The sequence below is a fragment of the Colossoma macropomum genome, unplaced genomic scaffold, assembly GCF_904425465.1.
Source record: "Colossoma macropomum unplaced genomic scaffold, Colossoma_macropomum, whole genome shotgun sequence".
Lineage (NCBI taxonomy): Eukaryota > Metazoa > Chordata > Actinopteri > Characiformes > Serrasalmidae > Colossoma > Colossoma macropomum.
Genome location: NW_023494798.1, coordinates 18,761,797 through 18,780,051, shown reverse-complemented (window position 1 = coordinate 18,780,051; position 18,255 = coordinate 18,761,797). Strand labels below are relative to the sequence as shown.

Here is an 18,255-nt window from a genome sequence, read left to right as displayed (position 1 = left end):
TAGTGAAGTGTCCATTACAAACAGCAAGCTTTTTCCCATGAGCCTCCAGGCTCCAGTCAGTATAACCAAGGCGATAAGACTAACAATACGAGTCCTGATTCACGCTAGCCAGCAAATACAAAAAGCTGCCCTCTTTCTCCTGTTGAGTAGCACAATCACTTCCATTGTCTGAAGCTCAGTGGCCTGGGTAAGACTGCAGGAGAGTATTTTCCTCAAACTCAGATGCTTTTCGATGAGCAAGGAAGGCCTGTTGGTATGGTCAGCTGTTTAAAGCAGACACATTCATGCAGAGAGAGAGAGACAGAGAGAGAGAGAGAGAGAGAGAGAGAGAGAGAGAGAGATACAGGGTTCTACTTGGAAAAGAGGCTGAGACAGTGACCCTGGAAACCAAGCATGTCTCAGCGCTACATCACTTTATGAATCGTGTTCAAGAAACTGCTCCCATCTATTGACACCACTAAAGCAATTTTACCTGTTTATGACATACTAGCCTAAATATATTCACTATTTCTTTATTGCGTCTCCATTTATTCACCTTGTTTACAAATCTATAACATCTTCTTTACTTCATTTTGCGCAGTTTCTGTCTCTCTTTCCTTAATCTGAGGCCACTCTTCCAAGTAGAGGTGGGCGATTCGGCAAAATGTTATATCATGATACTTCAAGTTTTTTTCACGATACACGATATGTCACAATATTTATTTTTTCTGACATCTGATAAGTTAGAACAGACAAAGTAGTGCCATATTTTAAAAATACTATCAAAAAATGAATGAATCCAATGATTTGATCTGCAGTAAATCAAATTACACAGGACTAATTATGCACTCTTTGTAATCAAGTATGCATTTGGGAAGTGATTTTATGTACTGATGATATCTATGATATGCTCAGAGAAGCACACTGTGACACACTGTAAAGACTTTATCACGATAATGATAAATACCATTATACTGCCCAGCTCTAATACCAACATATTTTTTAGGAATGAGCTGATATGGGAATGTAGGCTGATGCTGATATCTGACATTTTTCAAATACATCTCTGCCGATGCCGATGCATAAACATTTGTAAAATATAGAAACTGGGACTGAATCTACCTCAGCATTACAGATAAACAGAACATATTTAAACACATTATTTTTGTAGGCTTACAAATGCAGCAAAGTGAATAAAACACAGATATTTTAGCTCAGTAGCTCAGTGTGGTTCAAACATTCTGCTCTTCCAATGTATAATATATACATCAAATATCAGTCAAATCTAATCACCTAAAAATATACACATATCTGATACGAATATGCTTTATAATGTCATGCACTCCTTGCAGTGCTTTGGTAGAACTGTATAATGATAGCCATGTCAATAAATCATTATACAAATTAAAAGATGAAAAGTGCGCGAGTGAGTGAGTGAGTGACTGGGTGAGTGAGACAGAGTGGGAGAAAGAGAGAGAGAGAGAGAGAGAGAGAGAGAGAGAGAGAGAAAGAGAGAGAGAGAGAGAGTTGTTTTTCAGTTAAATCTAGGTAGGCATTCAGCTGCACATGGAGGTCATGTGTGGAGTTTACACTGCCCTATTGTTAGAAGGTTTGCAGTGTACATTTCAAAGGCATTAGAGTTGGTTTGGATGAATGAATGATTTTTAACACTGATGACATTCAGGAATGATTTTTAAAGAGGTATAATCTTGTAATCAAATATTGGGTCCCAAATGTTACTTGAAAAAAGTTATTTATTGAATTTCCTTGATTCACATGTACATAATTTTCACATGAATAAGATATATCACATTAACACAATTACTGCCAAATATAAACTGAAACGAATAGTTGCACTGATGCAATATATCTCATTTACATGGAACTGATGAACACATTTAAATCAAAGAAATGCAACATTTATTTTATTCAACGTATGAGGTAAAAAGTGCTGCAGCCAAAACAAAGGTGAGCTGACTCAGAGCAATCTACTCTAACACAAGGTGACACACACAGCATGCTCTACTGCACCCTTCTTCCTTCCAGTCCCCTGACTCAGTCCAACTAACAAGCACACAGACTGAACACAGAAGGAGTACAGAGGAAATGCATGATTGACCACACAATTAGGAAACAAAACCTAAATATGGCCTGACAGTGACTTATTGCTGCTGTTGGAACTTTGTATCTCCATTTTTGTTGTTTTTCAGTTTTTGACATAATTTGAAAGTGCCTGTTGCCCTTTACATTATGTATACATCATGTTGAATGGACCAAAAGAAATGGCCCAAAAGTACTTAGAAAAAACTCTGGTTTCACTGACTTACATTAAAAGTAAAGTATGTTTTTTCCTTCTCCTGTAAAGTTATCATTTTGGAGATATGAGGTTTGGTTTCGAAAGCAGCGTTATACAACTCACTGGCTCAATGACAACTCATACAACTAAATGACAACTTATATCAGAAAGGAAATAAAATCTTGAATCACCTAAGTTTGTTAGAGTTCAACCAGTTAACTTTAAGATTTAAATGCCTCCGACATGACCCATCAAACTTTAATCCAACATCAAATACCATCTACATGATTATATCAACACCCAGCCATTATTCACCCACACAGACCCACACTAATGTGCACTAATTATACATTGAGAACACTCTCCGTAAACAGACTGGTTCCGGAAAGGCCAGACTGGCTGCAAAATGTTAGTTTCAGGATTATGAACCTCTCACAAAACGTATTCCACAACTTTGAGATGACACATAACGAAACAACGTATCAAATCCTTTTCCTGGTTACTTGAATTGGCTGACATCAAAATCCAAAATCTCCTATATTGGTTGCTAAAGCAGCCCAGGAGTGAGTAGGCACCAAATATCAGTTTGGCACATTCACATTAGACTGTTTACATGCACACTTCTTCTCATGTGCCACTGGGACTCTCTCACTCCTCCCTCATGTTCTCAACTCTATCTCCACAATCTAGCCTCAAGTAGCCTCTCAGTGTCCATGAATGTGGTGGATTGGTTGGGACAGTAGTGAGAGTCTTACTGAGAACTAAATATGCTTAATTGATTTAGCCCACTGGTAAAGAGTAAAGGGTCAAGCAGTAGGCTACATTAGCATCTGGATTTTTTTTTCTTTGGAAATGTGAAAGCAGAGAAGTTGAGGGCCGGAGGCAGGACCGAGTGTTTTAGTAAACCATGACCAGTACGGACTTGCCTCCAGAGTTGCATGTGCAAAACAGGTCACTCCTCCATATACGGTTGGAGTCATAAGTGAATCCCTGAGGCTATTTCTTGCTTTCACAATGACATAAATAACAGTCCCACTCAAGTGTTGTGCGGGGGAGAACCCAAATATGTGTCTATGTCTATGAAAATACACTCTTAAAAACAAGGGTTCTTTGGTAAGGAAAATGGTTCTATACAGAACCATGAACACTCAAAGAATCATTTGCATGCTCAAAGGGTTCTTTGTAGGGTGAAATGGTTGTTCAGATTGATGGAGAATGTGCTGCAGATGTTTTAATATAGAAGCTTTTTGAAAAGGGTTCTATATAGCTCCAAAAGGAGTTCTGCTATTGTGACAATGTCAAGCGTGTAACAACAGAAGATCCCTTTTTGGTGCTATACAGAATCATTTTTAAAGGGTTCTATATAGAACCATCTACAGCATATTCTCCTTCAATCTGAAGAACCATTTTACCATGCAGAAGAACTCTTTAATCATGCAAATGGTTCTCTGAGTGTTCATGGTTCGATATAGAACCACAAAGAACCACTGAGTGTAGGGTATTAGTTAGGGCTGGCCAATATGACAATAGTTACTGTTATTGTGATCAATTATGTCAAAATATGTCACAATATTTTTCAGTGAGTATGTCATGGATATGGTCAGTCCTTAAACATCACTTGCCAACTGCATGTATGATTACAAAGAGAGCACAATAGGCCTGTTTTACTGGGTTTAACGCAGCGCAGTGTGTAAAAAGTTACAAATCTGTATTCATAGTTTTAGATAGTATTTTAAAATGTGGTACTACTTTGTTCCAACTTATCAGATGTCAGAAGAAATAAACATTTCATCATTTGGGGTTAGGATTAGGCCCAGGGTGAGGGTTAAGATTAGGTTTTGGTTTGAGATTAGGATTAGGGTTGGGGTTATGATTAGTGTCAAGGTCAGGTTAAGGGAGAACTGAGATACTTTTAACAGACCTTGAGCTAAGTGTAAGTTAAACGCATGAAAAGAACTTTCAATTGTAGTTCTCTGCTCACTGATTGTCAACAGATGGAGTCATACAGGTTGGGACAGTATTTTCCTTACTTAGGTTTTAAACATTCAAAAACGATTCCTGATTGATTGAATGATCTATGATCTCTTTTACTGGATATTGTAGCAGAGTGTGGGGACTTTCCTGCCCCAACACACCTACTGAATTAAAAAAAATCAGGTGTGTTTGGGCAAAGAAATTACAAGCATGTTGCGTACTCTGACCCTCCAGGTCAACAGTTGAGTTTACTTGTTCTAAACTCTCCATTTAACCTCTGTGTCCAATTCACTTCACCGACAGAGTCGACTTACCGAGCTCACCTGTCAGTTCTTCATGCTGTTCGTCCACTCCTTCACTGGTTTTAGCTTTCCTCCTGAAGGCATTCCTCCTAAACTCACCCATGCCTGCTTTAGATTTCTCCACCATTGAAAAGACTCGCAGCCCTTAGGTGAGTGAACCAGTAGCGCAGCTTGGTTGTCAGCAGTGAAATAATCAGAACTCATACAGAAGCTTGTATCACACGGAGAAAATCCATTTCTTGAATCAACTTCGTCTCCACGGTCGTGTTAAAGAGATTTAGGTTAAGTTTACTCTCACTCGACTCGGTGTATAAGCTGTAAAGTTTCCCTTATTGTGCTAAATCAGATCCAGAGTTGTTGCCACTTCCCACAGCTCTCAGCCGCTCATCCGATTACTGCAGCGATCACCTTGACTGCTCTGGGCCCCGCCCCCTTTCCCCCCATTGGTCCACTTCACAGCTTTGGACGCAGCGATTGGTTCAAACTTGTGCTTTCCTTCTAAGGCGCTAGTAGAAAAGAGTTAAAACGTTTTAACTTACCTAATTTGCATAAACCCAATTCATGAACAGCAGATGCAAATAAACTGGGTCACATTTTCAAGAACGTTTTGCGTAAGCGTTTCTTAAGTAACTCATCCTTAACGTCTATTAAATCATGGTGTCGTGTGCAAAGTCTCAACGAAACGGTGAATAGAAATATATAATTAATATAAAAAAAAACATACCTTAAGAAAAAAATAGGCTTCCTGTTTTACCCTTCCTGAAGTCATATACTTCCGTCGTATGCTCCCACTACTTCTCATTTACAGCATACCCTCAGTGTTATCAGAGACCCCTGCCTTGCAGGTCCTCGTTGCTGCTGCACAGAGACTGCAGCTAATCCACTCACATGCACGATTTGCTATCTATCTTCTGTAAATATGTAGACGCTGGTCCCTGTCTGTGTTACAGCTTTTGAGGTCTCTTAAAGGGGAATTCTATTAATTTTTTAAAATTCTGTATAAGTCTTTCAGAGCAGTTTGATGTGTGGTGGTTTAGTGTAGAGAAACATACTGATTCAGATTTCTTTACAGTGGTGGTGATAGGAACCAGGGGTCATGATACCTACAACACACATTTTATTCACTGTACAAAACCACCAGTGAGCCTACACATGTCTTCTGAGTTTTTATATATAACGTTGATGACAGTAAATTAATAAATCTGAAAAAATGCATTTCTAAGGTGAAAAATGCATTTTCTTTTTAAAATTCCAAACCTTCTCAAAGCTATCGTGAAACAAAGTCTCAAACATCAGGCAGTGTATTCATTACCATTTCATGTAATAACTTCCTGTGAAGAAGCTTTTAGTGGTGGACGTCTGGTTCCTATCACCAATGTGAACAAATCTGACTTGTTTCTCTAGAGCAGTGCATCGCACACCAAACCACTCCTAATGACTTTATTTCCATTCTAATGATGGCATTTTGCCAGAATTTTGAAACATGGGTGGAACTCCCCTTTAACAGTACAACACTAATTGTGGAAACATTTAGTACGTTTTGTCCAATAACAGTGTGTTTTTTTAAAGGTAATATTTTAGTGAGACAGGCCACATGTTTGTCCACTTTAGAGTCAAAAGTCATCTCAAGTCATTGTCCTTGAGGTCAATATCAAACTCCAAGAGCAATCAAATAAAAGCCTGGACTGTAAGTGCACTAAAAAAAGATAAAGATTTGCGGAGCTAAGACTCTGGATTTCAGCAAAGGCTGAACATTTCTTCACCTCTCAGTTAGAGAACGTCTACAAACTTCAGTGATATTGAATCAGCTGTGACAGCCAGGGGCAATTAAATACAGAGCCCTGAGTAATTCAGAGCCTCTGACTGGCCTTTTTTATGGGTGCCAGAGTGTAACACAGGCACACTTTAAGGCGGAATGGAAAATACAAAAAAGAACCTGATGAAGCAAATTTCAGCTTGGGAATGGGCTGCCTTCTCAGTGCAAATTCCCAGCCATGACCATATTAGACTTATAGTGGTCTGGTTCCGGGTTTAAGTTCAAGCAGTATTGGATGGCATTGCTGGAGTTGCTGGCTGGCGGCAGGGTGTGTGTGCCTTCATTAAAAACAAAGGTTTTAAGTTTTTGGATGCTGTGTGTAAGTAGACCCATAGGGCCCACCACCACCTGTAGCCCCAGGGCCCACGAGCAGGTTAAAGCACCCCTGATGACACCTGATTTATAAGGACCGTTTGCTGAGCATGAAAAATTTGTGGGGACTTTTATTTTAAAGGATCTCCATGCTAAGCACCTGCTTCTACTAAATTAAAGTATATCATGTCAGATGTTTCACAAATGACACACGGTTAATTCATGTGCTGAGATTTATAAGCCTGATGAATGTAATAGCCTGTGTATACTAACTTACTGGTGCCACTATTGCTACATTTAAAAATACCATCAACACACAATATCAGATCATATAGTCCATAATAAAAGTGGTATTGTGACTGCCTGTGATTGTGAATAGTAATCACTTAATACTGGTTTAAAATCTAGAGAGTAAAACCTGCTTTCAACATGGGATTAAGTGGTCAGTTGTAAATCTTGAAGTGTAGAGTTCCTTATCTATCAAACACTCTCACACTACAACTGTTATCTGTAACCTTCCACACTTTACTGGAGGTGATCGAGGGCTGGGCAGCCTTGCTCTGTGGTTAATATGTCTCTTTACAATTCTTAAGTCTAAGGCTTTTGACTCTTCAGATAAGGCTGGCTTGAGTAAACATCCATGATCTATTTTGAACAAAGAGCGACTGTTCACCCACATCACACTCATCTTCTTTTGGTATACGTCTTTGACAACATGCAGAAGTGAATCTTGGGTTCCGATTTTATTTCATGAACAAAGACATAAACTGTGACATGATTGATAAGTGAATACATACACAAACAAAGGAAAAATCAAATCATTATGTCTTGTCGTCACAACTATGCTTTCACCAGTAACAAGGAGGATGATTGTCCTATTCAGTGCATATCACTTCAATTCCCCTCAGATGCACATCAACCAAGCACAAAATTTCAAGCGGAAGACAATCAACTCATAGAGAACGATCAAAAAGCCTTCCATGTAAACTAGGAGATTTGGTACCAAATGTACCAGTAAGACTGAAAGAAGTGTCTGAATAAGACCATTGATCCTATGACCTCTTTTGTGAGCGTCATTAGAGAAACTCAACATTGTTCCACTTCCACAACAGACACAGAAGTTCAGCAGTTCAACACTTTTCTTACTGGCTGGCTGCTTCTCATTTTTAGCGTCTTGTGCAGAAGTATCTGAAATGGTCCTGCTGGTATTTTTAACAATATAATAAGGCCAGAAAAAAAATTACTATGAGAGAATACACTGACCAGCCATAACATTAAGAGCACCTCCTTGTTTCTACACTTATTGTCCATTTTATTAGCCCCACTTACCATACAGGAGCAGTTTGTAGTTCTACAACTACAGACTGTAGTCCTTTTTCTCTGCATACTTTGTTAGCCCCCTTTTATCCTGTTCTTCAACGGTAAGGACCCCCACAGAGTAGGTATTATTTGAGTGGTGGGTCATTCTCAGACCTCAGAAACAAGGAGGTGGTTTTAATGTTATGGCTAAACGGTATATAAATGAATGTGTTTGTGCTTAATTCAAGGTGGGGAGAGAGAGAGAGAGAGAAAGAGAGAGAGACAGCGAGAGGGAAGAGAGAGGGAGGAGACAGGACATCCACAATAATAACTTTATGGTGAAGACTTAACACAAAAGCTTTGTTTTTGGGGTGACATCAGCAGATGCAGATGTAGAAAACTCAGTGCACCAGTACAGTAGGATCATGCCCCACTCTGGCCAGCAGCCACTGTCTGCCCTTCAGCTGTTCCAGAACTGCATTAACCCTCAGATTCCTACCCAACACCACCTCAACAGTAAAAATAAAAATGAGAACTCAAGTATAAAATATTGTCTTTATGAGGATGTATTGCAAAATGAATATAAAAAAATAACATAAACTCCATATACAGCCACGTTAGATTCAAATAAACCAAACTCAACAATATTATCACTGTTATGCAAACATTACCGCTGAAGGTTTCACACTTAAAAGGTCAAAACCAAATGTCACTCAGCCACTGCAGAGAAAGACATACGGAGATATTTTCACACACGTTAAGAATTACAGTCAGTTATTACTTTGAGCTCAGTCGTCCTGGTCTACTTAACAATCAGGTCCTTCGGCTTGTTGTCTAAGTCAAAACCATTTTCAAAAGATAATTTATGACCACTGCACGAGCAATGATGTTTTACTGACCACTCTTGACCACTCTGACCACACTCCTGGCCTGTTACAATCTAATCGCAGTGCAGCTTTTGGAGGTTTTTAAAGCAAACGTCAAGATTTCAGGTAAATCATATCAAAACATTTCAACAAACCTTGTAGTAGCTTTTAACCTTTTTTTAAATGTTTTGAATAAAAACCAATATTTTGATTACTGAGTTTATTAAGTTCTAAAAAGGCAAATGTAACATCCACAGCAAAGCTGCACCTTTAAGTTTCAAATGAAAAGTAATATCAAAGAACAAAAGATTCCGCACAAAGATTTTGCAAATAAATAAGACAGGAAACATAAATAAATAGATAATAAATAACTGATAAATATTTTATTCCAGGCAATTATATGCAGTATTTCTCTCTCTTTTCATCAGGAGTTTCATTAGGAGAATAAAATAGTGCAGCCTAGTCCAGGCCCCCCAAAGAGTCAAAACAGGGCGGGTCCTTCTGAGGTCACACAGAAAGAGGAGCACCTGATTGGATGGGCATTTGATTGACAGATGTATCCCCTGGTTTGTCTTTGTTCTTGTCCGAGTGGGATGGGCCATGGATAATGGTGGGAGGGCTAGGGGCCAGGTAGATGAGATTCATGTGCCAGACAGTTGAAAAGGTCGCAGGGGATGCGGGGGCTGGCTTCTTGTAGCTGGTCCTCTTGAAAAGTTATCACAATATTAGGACTGTTGACAGTCAGTTAAAGGGAGAGAAAGAAAAAAGCAAAGTTACAATGATTTTTCAGTGATGTCACCTCCTACCAAGTGACTTACCTGTTAAAATGAGTTCAGTAAGTGTTGTAACAAAACTGACATTGATACATCTGTCATAATGTACTAGTATAATTAACACATAAGACATCATACATGGTAAACATGTACATTATTACGCTGACAAATTCTCAGACTGACAGACAAGAACCCAAGACAAAAGAAATTCTCAAGCCACTTTGAGAATTAGTAACATAAACATGTTACTTTAAACACAGGATGTGTTTCCTGTATTTGACAAGTCAGGGCAAGGTGAAAAGCAAAGATGCGTTAGCACTCTGTACTTGTTGTATATTAACCAAGAGCAGGGTCCTGACCATTGAGAGAGAGACTACACTGATTTTCTAAGTTAGTAAGCCTGACCCACGCCAAACCAAACATAAATTTAATGGCCCTGAGCTAAACATACCACTTTTAAAGATTCTGTGAATGGTGATAAAATACTGTGGTTTAAATGCAGAGAGGTATGAGTTCCATGAGAAGATTCTGTGATAGATCTTAAAGCAATTAGAACAGTGAAAAATGCAATATGCAAAATACTAATTACATTACTTTTATTGAATGACATGCAGCAAACAAGCCTAAAAAGCCAAACCATTACATTTGTCTGTAGCACTTAATCTGAACGCTACCTACATGCAAAGCTCATGATACATGCATAACCACTGAATAATGTATTTAAAAACCCCTACTTGAGTATTTATGAACAGCTTATGTCAGTTTTCGCTGATGACATAAGCTGTTTATGAAGTAAATGACATTGTGTTGATATAAGAGCCCTTAAAGTGACGGACAGTTTTTCCACTTACAAGACTTTAAGCATCATCCCCAAGTAATTCAATAAGGCAGAGTCCTGCCCCTATAAAAGATTCTGATATCCTCAAATTAAAGTGATAAATACGTATCACGCATATTTTCCTGTATCATTTTAATTTGTGGGCATATTTCACAAAACTGATGTGTGCATATCTATAAATTAGTTTGATGGTGTATGTAATCTGTAGTGTGATTTTATGTAATCTTGTGAATTCTGACATAAACTGTTCATGTATTGCTTTGTAAATGTGTTATTAAATGCTTATGCATGTGTTATGAAGCCCCAATGTATAGTCCTCAAATAAAGTGGTCCCTGTTTTTCAGTCATCACTTGAAGTCCTTACTGAAAAACAAAATGTAGCATATGGCCCCTTTAAAAAGCAAAACCTTCTAACTAATTTTAGGGAGAAAGATTTGCTTTTCAGTTTGACACACTTCCTGAAGAGAAATAAAAAGTAATATCATTTGTGTGTTGCATTTTACTTTTTCAGTTTTTTCACTGTTATGATTGCTTAAAGATCTGGCACAGAAGAAATCTGTCTACAGTGTCGGCTGTGATCTGAAGCAGTAGCTAACAGACATAAAGAGTTCCTCCATAGGGCAGGTTACCTGCGGCCTGTGGACGCTCTGCCGCGCCTCATTTGTGGGGAGAGTGGCGGTACTGAGGCAGCAGGCTGCTGACAATCTACAAGAGACTGATAAATTAGACAGATATACAGAGGGGTGACAGTCAGGGTTAGTGACACACACATACACACTAGGACACACACACACCAGGAATGACTTATCTGAGAGAAAAGGAAGAAACTCAGTGCTTCAAAATAAGAGAGCTTTATACAAAGTTACCTTGTAGCTGGCAGAGGACTGGAACAAATGCATACATTTAAAGGAATAGCTCAGTCAAAATGCTAAGGTTGCTAAGTGATTGAAATCATGTAGGCCCATAAACAAGGCATCACGCTAATTAGGGGTAGCTTCCATTCACCTTTAGTCTTGTTAGCATGTTTGTTTGCGTATATTCCTTTAAACTCAAAACACACACAGTCGCTGAACACACAGAATGTGTGAACTGTGGATTGTGTAGTTTGTGAATTGGTGATTGAACAATGAATGTGGCACTTAAAGAAGACTGAATGGTGAAGAGCAGATACAGTACTGTGTAAAAGCCAGAGACCAACTGTTATTCAATTTCCTGTCAAAATGGGTGTTAAGTACAAGTTATAGATTTTTCGAGATGTTTCTGAAAACATTAGATGTAAGATAATCCACTTGTGTAAGGAAGAGGAAAGTCAAAGGAAAATATGAAAGACGGGAGTTTCCAAAACTAGAGTACAAAAATTAATTTAAAGATAGAGACAATGGGACTCCAGTAAAACTGTTCCCATCGGATAAACATACTAAAATCTTTTATCTTTGAGAGAAAGGAGAAAATCAAGCTCCACTCTTGCTTCAGATCTGAAAAAATCCACTGGGTGTTTCTGTTCATCCTTCCACTGTGAGAGGACAACTCAAGGCTTTGGGTCTGAAAGGATGTGCAGCTGTCAAGAAGCTGTTACTGAGAAAAGAAATAGACAACAAAGAAGATCATTTGCAAATCAAAGATGTTGCTGCTGTTCTCACAACAATGGACTGACCACCCCAGAGCCCAGACCTCGACTGAATGTGTTTTGGATTACTTGGACTGTGAGAAGCAGAAAATACAACCAACTTCTCAGACAGAACTTTGGAGGTGTGAAACATTATCCCAGCAGATTTCTTCGAAAAACTGAAAGTCACCCCAGAAAATGAAAGCAGTAATAAAGGCAATGGGTGAATACTTTAAATATTGAAAAAATTCATATTACATTTAGTTGTTGATCCTTCTATTTGTTTTTCATTTTCCTGATGCTGAAAAATGAATAGCTTGTATTTAATGACCTGACTGTAAAATATATAAAAAGTGGGCTCTGACTTTTGCAAGGTATTGTAGCTTAATAGCTTAATGTTGTGATGTCATGTCATATTGAGTGGAGTTATGAGCAAGACAAGCAAAGCAGAAATAGTTCAAGAAAAGGTGCAGATAAAGCCTACAGTTATTGTTAAAAAGCCACATTTTCCTCAGACATAGATGGATGGAATTTCATGTTAAATACATGAAGAAGATGAATTTTTGATAGTAGTAAAAACAAACAGGGGCATACAGAAATCACAAAACAAAACAAGAATACACAACACAGCTCAAAACAATTACAACACTTCATCAAATGGTAAACAATTCTAGTATATATATATATATATATATATATATATATATATATATATATACACATATATTCATGTTCAACATAATAGTCAACAGTAATCCAATAGTTATGATAATAAATGGTAAATAATAAAATTATTTGAAAATAAATTAAAATTTCATTTGGGGGCAGGACTTAACTTTCTTTTTTGGTCCTCTGTCTTGTTTACAAAGAGGATGAGAGCAGGCCATAGGCCACACAGGGCTTGGTTCGGTGTGTGGGCAGTTCGTGAGGTAAGGGGATGAGACATTATGAAAATCAAAGTGTTCACCTCCTACAGATGCCCTTCCCAGAATTTTGAGCCTGTTTCTGGGGATTTGCGTGGTGGCCACTATTGCATAACAGAATTTAGATGCTTATCAAAAAGCGAGTTTAAGCAAGCCTAAAGCAGAAAGTGACACATTTAAACTGACACTGCAGGAAGGGTTGTTTTAACATGGATACTGTTATACATTTACGGATGTTTCTTTTAACAGTAGATTCTTTGTGTGATTTGTGCTTTACTGATTATTAGATAATAGAAGCTGGCAGACAGTAGAGGATCAGGCTGGTTTCCACCCTCATTAGGCCTACATGTCAGAAGGATCCCCTGACTCATACGAGCCACACACCTCTGCAGCAATACTACAGCACCACGACATGAACAAAGAAATCTAGAGGTGCACCATCAGACAAGTCTGGAAACGGCTGATTTTTTCTCCGAACAGGCAATCGGCAATCTGTCTAATTATTTGGATTCGGGGCGATTTGTCTAATTATTTGGATGCTGGACGATTTGTCTAATTATTTGGATTATTAACGATTTCTGTTACAATTGTATAATGTAAATAATAGTGCTGTAGTGCTGAAGTCCAGTCTCATCTTGAATATCAACAAAACCTATAAAGAGAATAAAGCAGTCCTTTCTCTATGTATTTAAATAAAATATGTTCACTGCTGGTTGAGGATCTAATTACTCTTTTCCATGACGGCTTAACTGGGTATAATTTATTAGTTGATGTTCATTGGTTTCAAATTCAAACATCCCCTGAGGGCAGATCAGAATATTATTATTACCATGTTTGCATTTAATATTGAAATTGATGTATGTTGTTTGGTTAACACTTAGTTGACTTTAGGTATTGAGTGGATAAGCTTTGGAGAACAAAGGACAGAGAATAATCTCACTATCATTTGCTTATAATGCAATGTTAGAATAATTCAACATGCAAGAAAAACATGGAATTATCTCACTTAAACCTCACGCTTTTACCAACTACAGCAAACTGATGTCTCTGCCATAGACGAACCACAGGCTATGGTGCCAGAAAGCAGTGAGTCAATTTCTTTTCTGGCTGCCATAGCCAACCCTGCTTCTGTCATAATATTTATGTGCTAAAAAAAGTACTGGAAATGAGCTACAGTTTGTCATGTGTTCATTAGCCCAAACAGTGTGAGCTTTGATTACTAAACAGCAAAAACTGGCAAAAATCGGTCATCAGCCAATCTGGCTGTAAAGAATTTGGAATCAGTATTGGCCATAAGAATCAAGCATCATCACTTCCAAGGAAAACACAATCTGAAATACTGCTTCATGTCTAATAAAATAATAATTTCAAATAAACACGAGGAGTAAAATTAATCATGCATCTTTATTCAGATGCATCACTACAAGATTGTACTTATTGCACTGAAATTGCACTGAAAAAGGAATTTACTTAATGCGTATGTTATTTCCACATGAATTAAATGTCACATAAACACAGTTTTCATTTCTGGTGTGTCAAAATATGTCTGTATGGGTGAAAGCGCTATGTAAGGACTCTGACTTTAACCTTGGCACAATTATTGCCAAAAGCAAGCAAACTAAAATACAACATTGTGTTGATGTATGTATTTTAATCACATGAAAATAATCTACACATTAGAATGAAGTAAATTCAACATATCCTTTTTTTCAGTGGAACCCTGCCATAAAACATCAGCAAATTCCAATATCCTGCACAAATCACGACCTGATCTATCCGAGTTCAGGGCTGATTAACTTTCAAAAGGTCCATCTTAAGTATGGGAAGTTAATGAACTCCCATGTTACACACAAGGCTCTGTGAGCCAAAAGGCATTTGAGGAGATTTCACTGACCAGAAATCTCTTCAAATGCCTTTTGGTTCACAGAGCCTTGTGTGTAATGATAAATGATGTATCCCGTATTATTGAGCATACACCACAGTCCACTGGGATACAGCTAGTGGGCAGCAGAGAGCAGAGGTGAGAGCATGTCCCTGAGTCTGCACAATGCACACACTGCAGTCCCATATGCTGTAGCCCTAAATAGCACAGATCTGTGCGACTGCACTTTTAATCATATGGCATGCCCTTGAGATCATCTGAGCATGACACTTGAATCTGTAAGTACAGCATAGGGGCCACATGGCTGTATTTACATTTATGACGCAAGATAATGCTGGGTACTGAGTACTGGTCCATTTCATGCTTTAGCAAATGTTCAAAAGCACTGGGGCAGTGTGCAAAGCAGTAACTGTGGGTGGTTGCTTTAACCTGAAGATGGTGCAGAAAAGTGCATCAGCATTATTGAGGCTCAGGTTCTGTACTTATCCTATCTGACCATTGGGTGGAGCCACTGGTTTCTCCTGAGTTGCATCACTACCTAATAATATTGTACTTTCAAAGACTTGAGAGAACTCCATTACACACAATGAATACATGACTGCATCAGTGAATATGCTGACCTGCAAAATAAGAAAACAGGCAGGGATAGAGGCACTAATTAAACTCAACTCCATTAGAAATTCTCAGCGCAGAGATAGGAGCGAAAAGTATGCAAAACCTTGAAAGCCTTGGAGTGTGTTTCCTCTTAAAGACCACAGAACAAAACATTAAAGTTTTATTTATAACAAAGTTATATTTTATTTCTGTTTGTATGTAGATTCTTTATATTAGTAGTAATATGATCAGTTATATATGCTGTAAACAAAATATTTGGCATTTTTAACTAATTTTAAGATTAAGTAAGTAACCCAGATTCCTTAAAATTATAATTTCATTGAACTTCAAATAAATTAACAGAAAGCTAAACAGGTTATTGTTCTGCAACCAGGCTCAAGCTCAAACAGCCAATCTTTTTTAAAGAGGCACTCTGGCCAGAATGAATTAAGGTAACCATTGCAATATCTGTTGTAAACATGCTTACTTGTATCCAATGGAAATGTCCCAAAAGTCTTGATGGTGAGATTTTCTGGTCTCATAAATCTCATAAAAACATTGGTCAGTAACATCAGAAGTGTTGTTGAGCACATCTCTGAGAAGAGTCTCACAATCAAAACAAAATGTGGAAACCAGTCTGTCCTTTTGCATCTTGCCTGCTCAGCCTCAGAGCTTGGAATTCTGGGATATGTAGGCCTGAGACAAAGGCCACTTGCTGTTGTGGATGTGGACTGAGCTATATGGCGTTTAAGACCTCACAGGGCCTTCTAATAGATGCCAAGTGCTCAGACCTGGAAAGAAAGAATGACGAGATCCAGGAAGGGCATGTATGCGGTACCTCCTAAGGTGGTCCACCAGCAGTGGCAGTAATATGGTTTTGTAAATGAAAAGTTTTATTGGGTCTAGGGAGAGTAGTGAGTGCAGTTTGGTGACTTACTTTTGGAGGGCTGCTCTTTATTTTGGGAACCTTTCCTCCACGGCCACGGTGTGACTGCTCGTGGTCAAACTCCAGGTCCTCCAGACGCTGTGTGAGGGCCAGTTTCTGCTGGATGGCCATGCGGAGTAGCGAGTTCAGAGTCTTTTTCTCATCCTCAGCTGCTGCCAATTGCCTCTGCATCTCATCCAGCTGAGTGACATACTCATCACACCTGCAGAGAGTGGGACAAAGAGGCAGAAGACAGTCAAGTAATAGTCAATGCAAAAGACACACAAAAAACTACAGCTGTTTTCAGAGAGCAGATGTTCATGAACTTTCTTAACCACTTAAGGTTGCAGTGTAAAATTCTTCTTTAATTAGTTCTCACTGAAAGCTCACTGAATAATTGAATTAAGACTTTTAACTGATACCAGATTCGTGTTTGTAAGTAGAAGAGGAGATGTACAATCGTGTGTAAAAGTTTGGGCACCCTTGGTCAAACTTTATTGCTTTTCTGAGTGAATTTAAGTACACATTTCTGCACATTATAATACAGTTACTGTTTATTTGTTGAATTTAACTGAATTTAAAATTATGTCAGATTTTATACTGTGTGTGCTTTTTCCAGCATGTATTACTGAGAAAAAAATACACATTTTACACTAAAGTTTGCAGAAAAATGCCATACTTTGATATACAAACTACACATAGTTTGTTCCCTGTATAGAAGATGTTTAACTTAGAAAACCAACAAAACATGTAATTTTGTTGGGAGGCTTTTGAATACGACTGTATATTGTTATAATCTGAAGAAAAGTTCTTATTAGAAAAAAACACATCCTTCACATTTTTGCTAGGTTTTTGTTGTTGATGTGTTTACATCTAAACAGATAGTAAAAAAAAGAAATATATTACAAATATAAATAGCCTAATTGTGCAATTACATATACATAATAATGAAACTTAATCAAATGTATATCACAACAACAATAATAACTCTTCTAAGGGTTATGCCTTTGATCTCATTACAGTGAAGGGCAGATGCCTGCTAAAATGAACGTAGTGTACCTGGTGGCAAACATCGCCCTCAGGGAAGAGAAGGTGGCTGCGTCCTCTTTCAGAGCCTTTAGCTCATTCCTCAGCTTCATCATTGTCTCTGTCACCATGGACTTTTCATTCTCATACTTACTCTTCAGATTAGCCAAGGCTACCTCTGCAGTCTGGGGAGAAACCAGAAAACCTGTTACTCAGGCATGAGCAGATTTTCTACCTTAACTTGGTTTATGAAAGCTTTCCAGGTTAGCAAGTGAAAAGATTTCCGCACTGTCATATCCAAACCTCCAACTCCATTTTCATTTTTAATTTTTTTGCGTTAACTGAAAATGATGGCCTTCAAATTTTGTGAAAAGTTAATGAAGAATGAACGAACATGGTCCAAAATTAGTTAAAATTAAGTATGATTAAAATTATCTAAACAAAACCTTGTTACTCTGACACACAGTCAGCAGCTTCATAATTATTGGCATCCTGTGGTAAGGAGTGGAAAAATGTTGTAGTGAAAGGAGGAGTGGAAAAGTCTTTGTGGTTAATTAGCTCAGTCTCACTGAAAAATGTGAATCTAACATTTGAGTGAAGTAAATTTAGTCTAAGAAAACAAAACTGCTTATCTTTTTTTCAATTATGTGTCACAATTATTGGCACCCATTCAGTACTTTGTGCAACCTCCATTTGCCAACATCATAGCGGTGACTCTTCTCCTATTATGCTTTACAAGATTAGAGAATACAGAGCAACAAATCAGATTCTCTTCAGACGCTCCTAGATCCTCGCTTTTGTAGTCTCTTCTTCAGCTCCCCCCACAGATTTTCAATGGGGTTTG

At 38.1% G+C, this 18,255-nt stretch overlaps 2 protein-coding genes across 7 annotated transcripts in view; both read right to left on the bottom strand.

Annotated features, from left to right (window-relative positions):
- The window catches only part of fgd4a (FYVE, RhoGEF and PH domain containing 4a), a 68,605-nt gene extending 63,648 nt beyond the window's left edge, over nucleotides 1–4,957 (bottom strand). The window contains exon 1 of one of the 4 annotated variants that reach the window (XM_036585206.1): nucleotides 4,564–4,957. In XM_036585206.1, the coding sequence (XP_036441099.1) occupies nucleotides 4,564–4,678 (115 nt within the window). In that variant the 5' untranslated portion in view covers nucleotides 4,679–4,957. The remainder of the gene's footprint in view (nucleotides 1–4,563) is intronic. The other 3 variants (XM_036585208.1, XM_036585210.1, XM_036585217.1) reach the window with 3 other exon arrangements.
- Nucleotides 4,958–9,263: 4,306 nt separating this feature from the next.
- The window catches only part of bicd1a (bicaudal D homolog 1a), a 55,283-nt gene continuing 46,291 nt past the window's right edge, over nucleotides 9,264–18,255 (bottom strand). Inside the window, exons 6-9 of one of the 3 annotated variants that reach the window (XM_036585580.1) lie at nucleotides 17,445–17,596; nucleotides 16,398–16,608; nucleotides 11,085–11,170; nucleotides 9,264–9,575 (exon numbers count right to left, since the gene is read on the bottom strand). In XM_036585580.1, coding sequence (XP_036441473.1) covers nucleotides 9,464–9,575; nucleotides 11,085–11,170; nucleotides 16,398–16,608; nucleotides 17,445–17,596 — 561 coding nt within the window. In that variant the 3' untranslated portion in view covers nucleotides 9,264–9,463. The remainder of the gene's footprint in view (nucleotides 9,576–11,084; nucleotides 11,171–16,397; nucleotides 16,609–17,444; nucleotides 17,597–18,255) is intronic. The other 2 variants (XM_036585579.1, XM_036585578.1) reach the window with 2 other exon arrangements.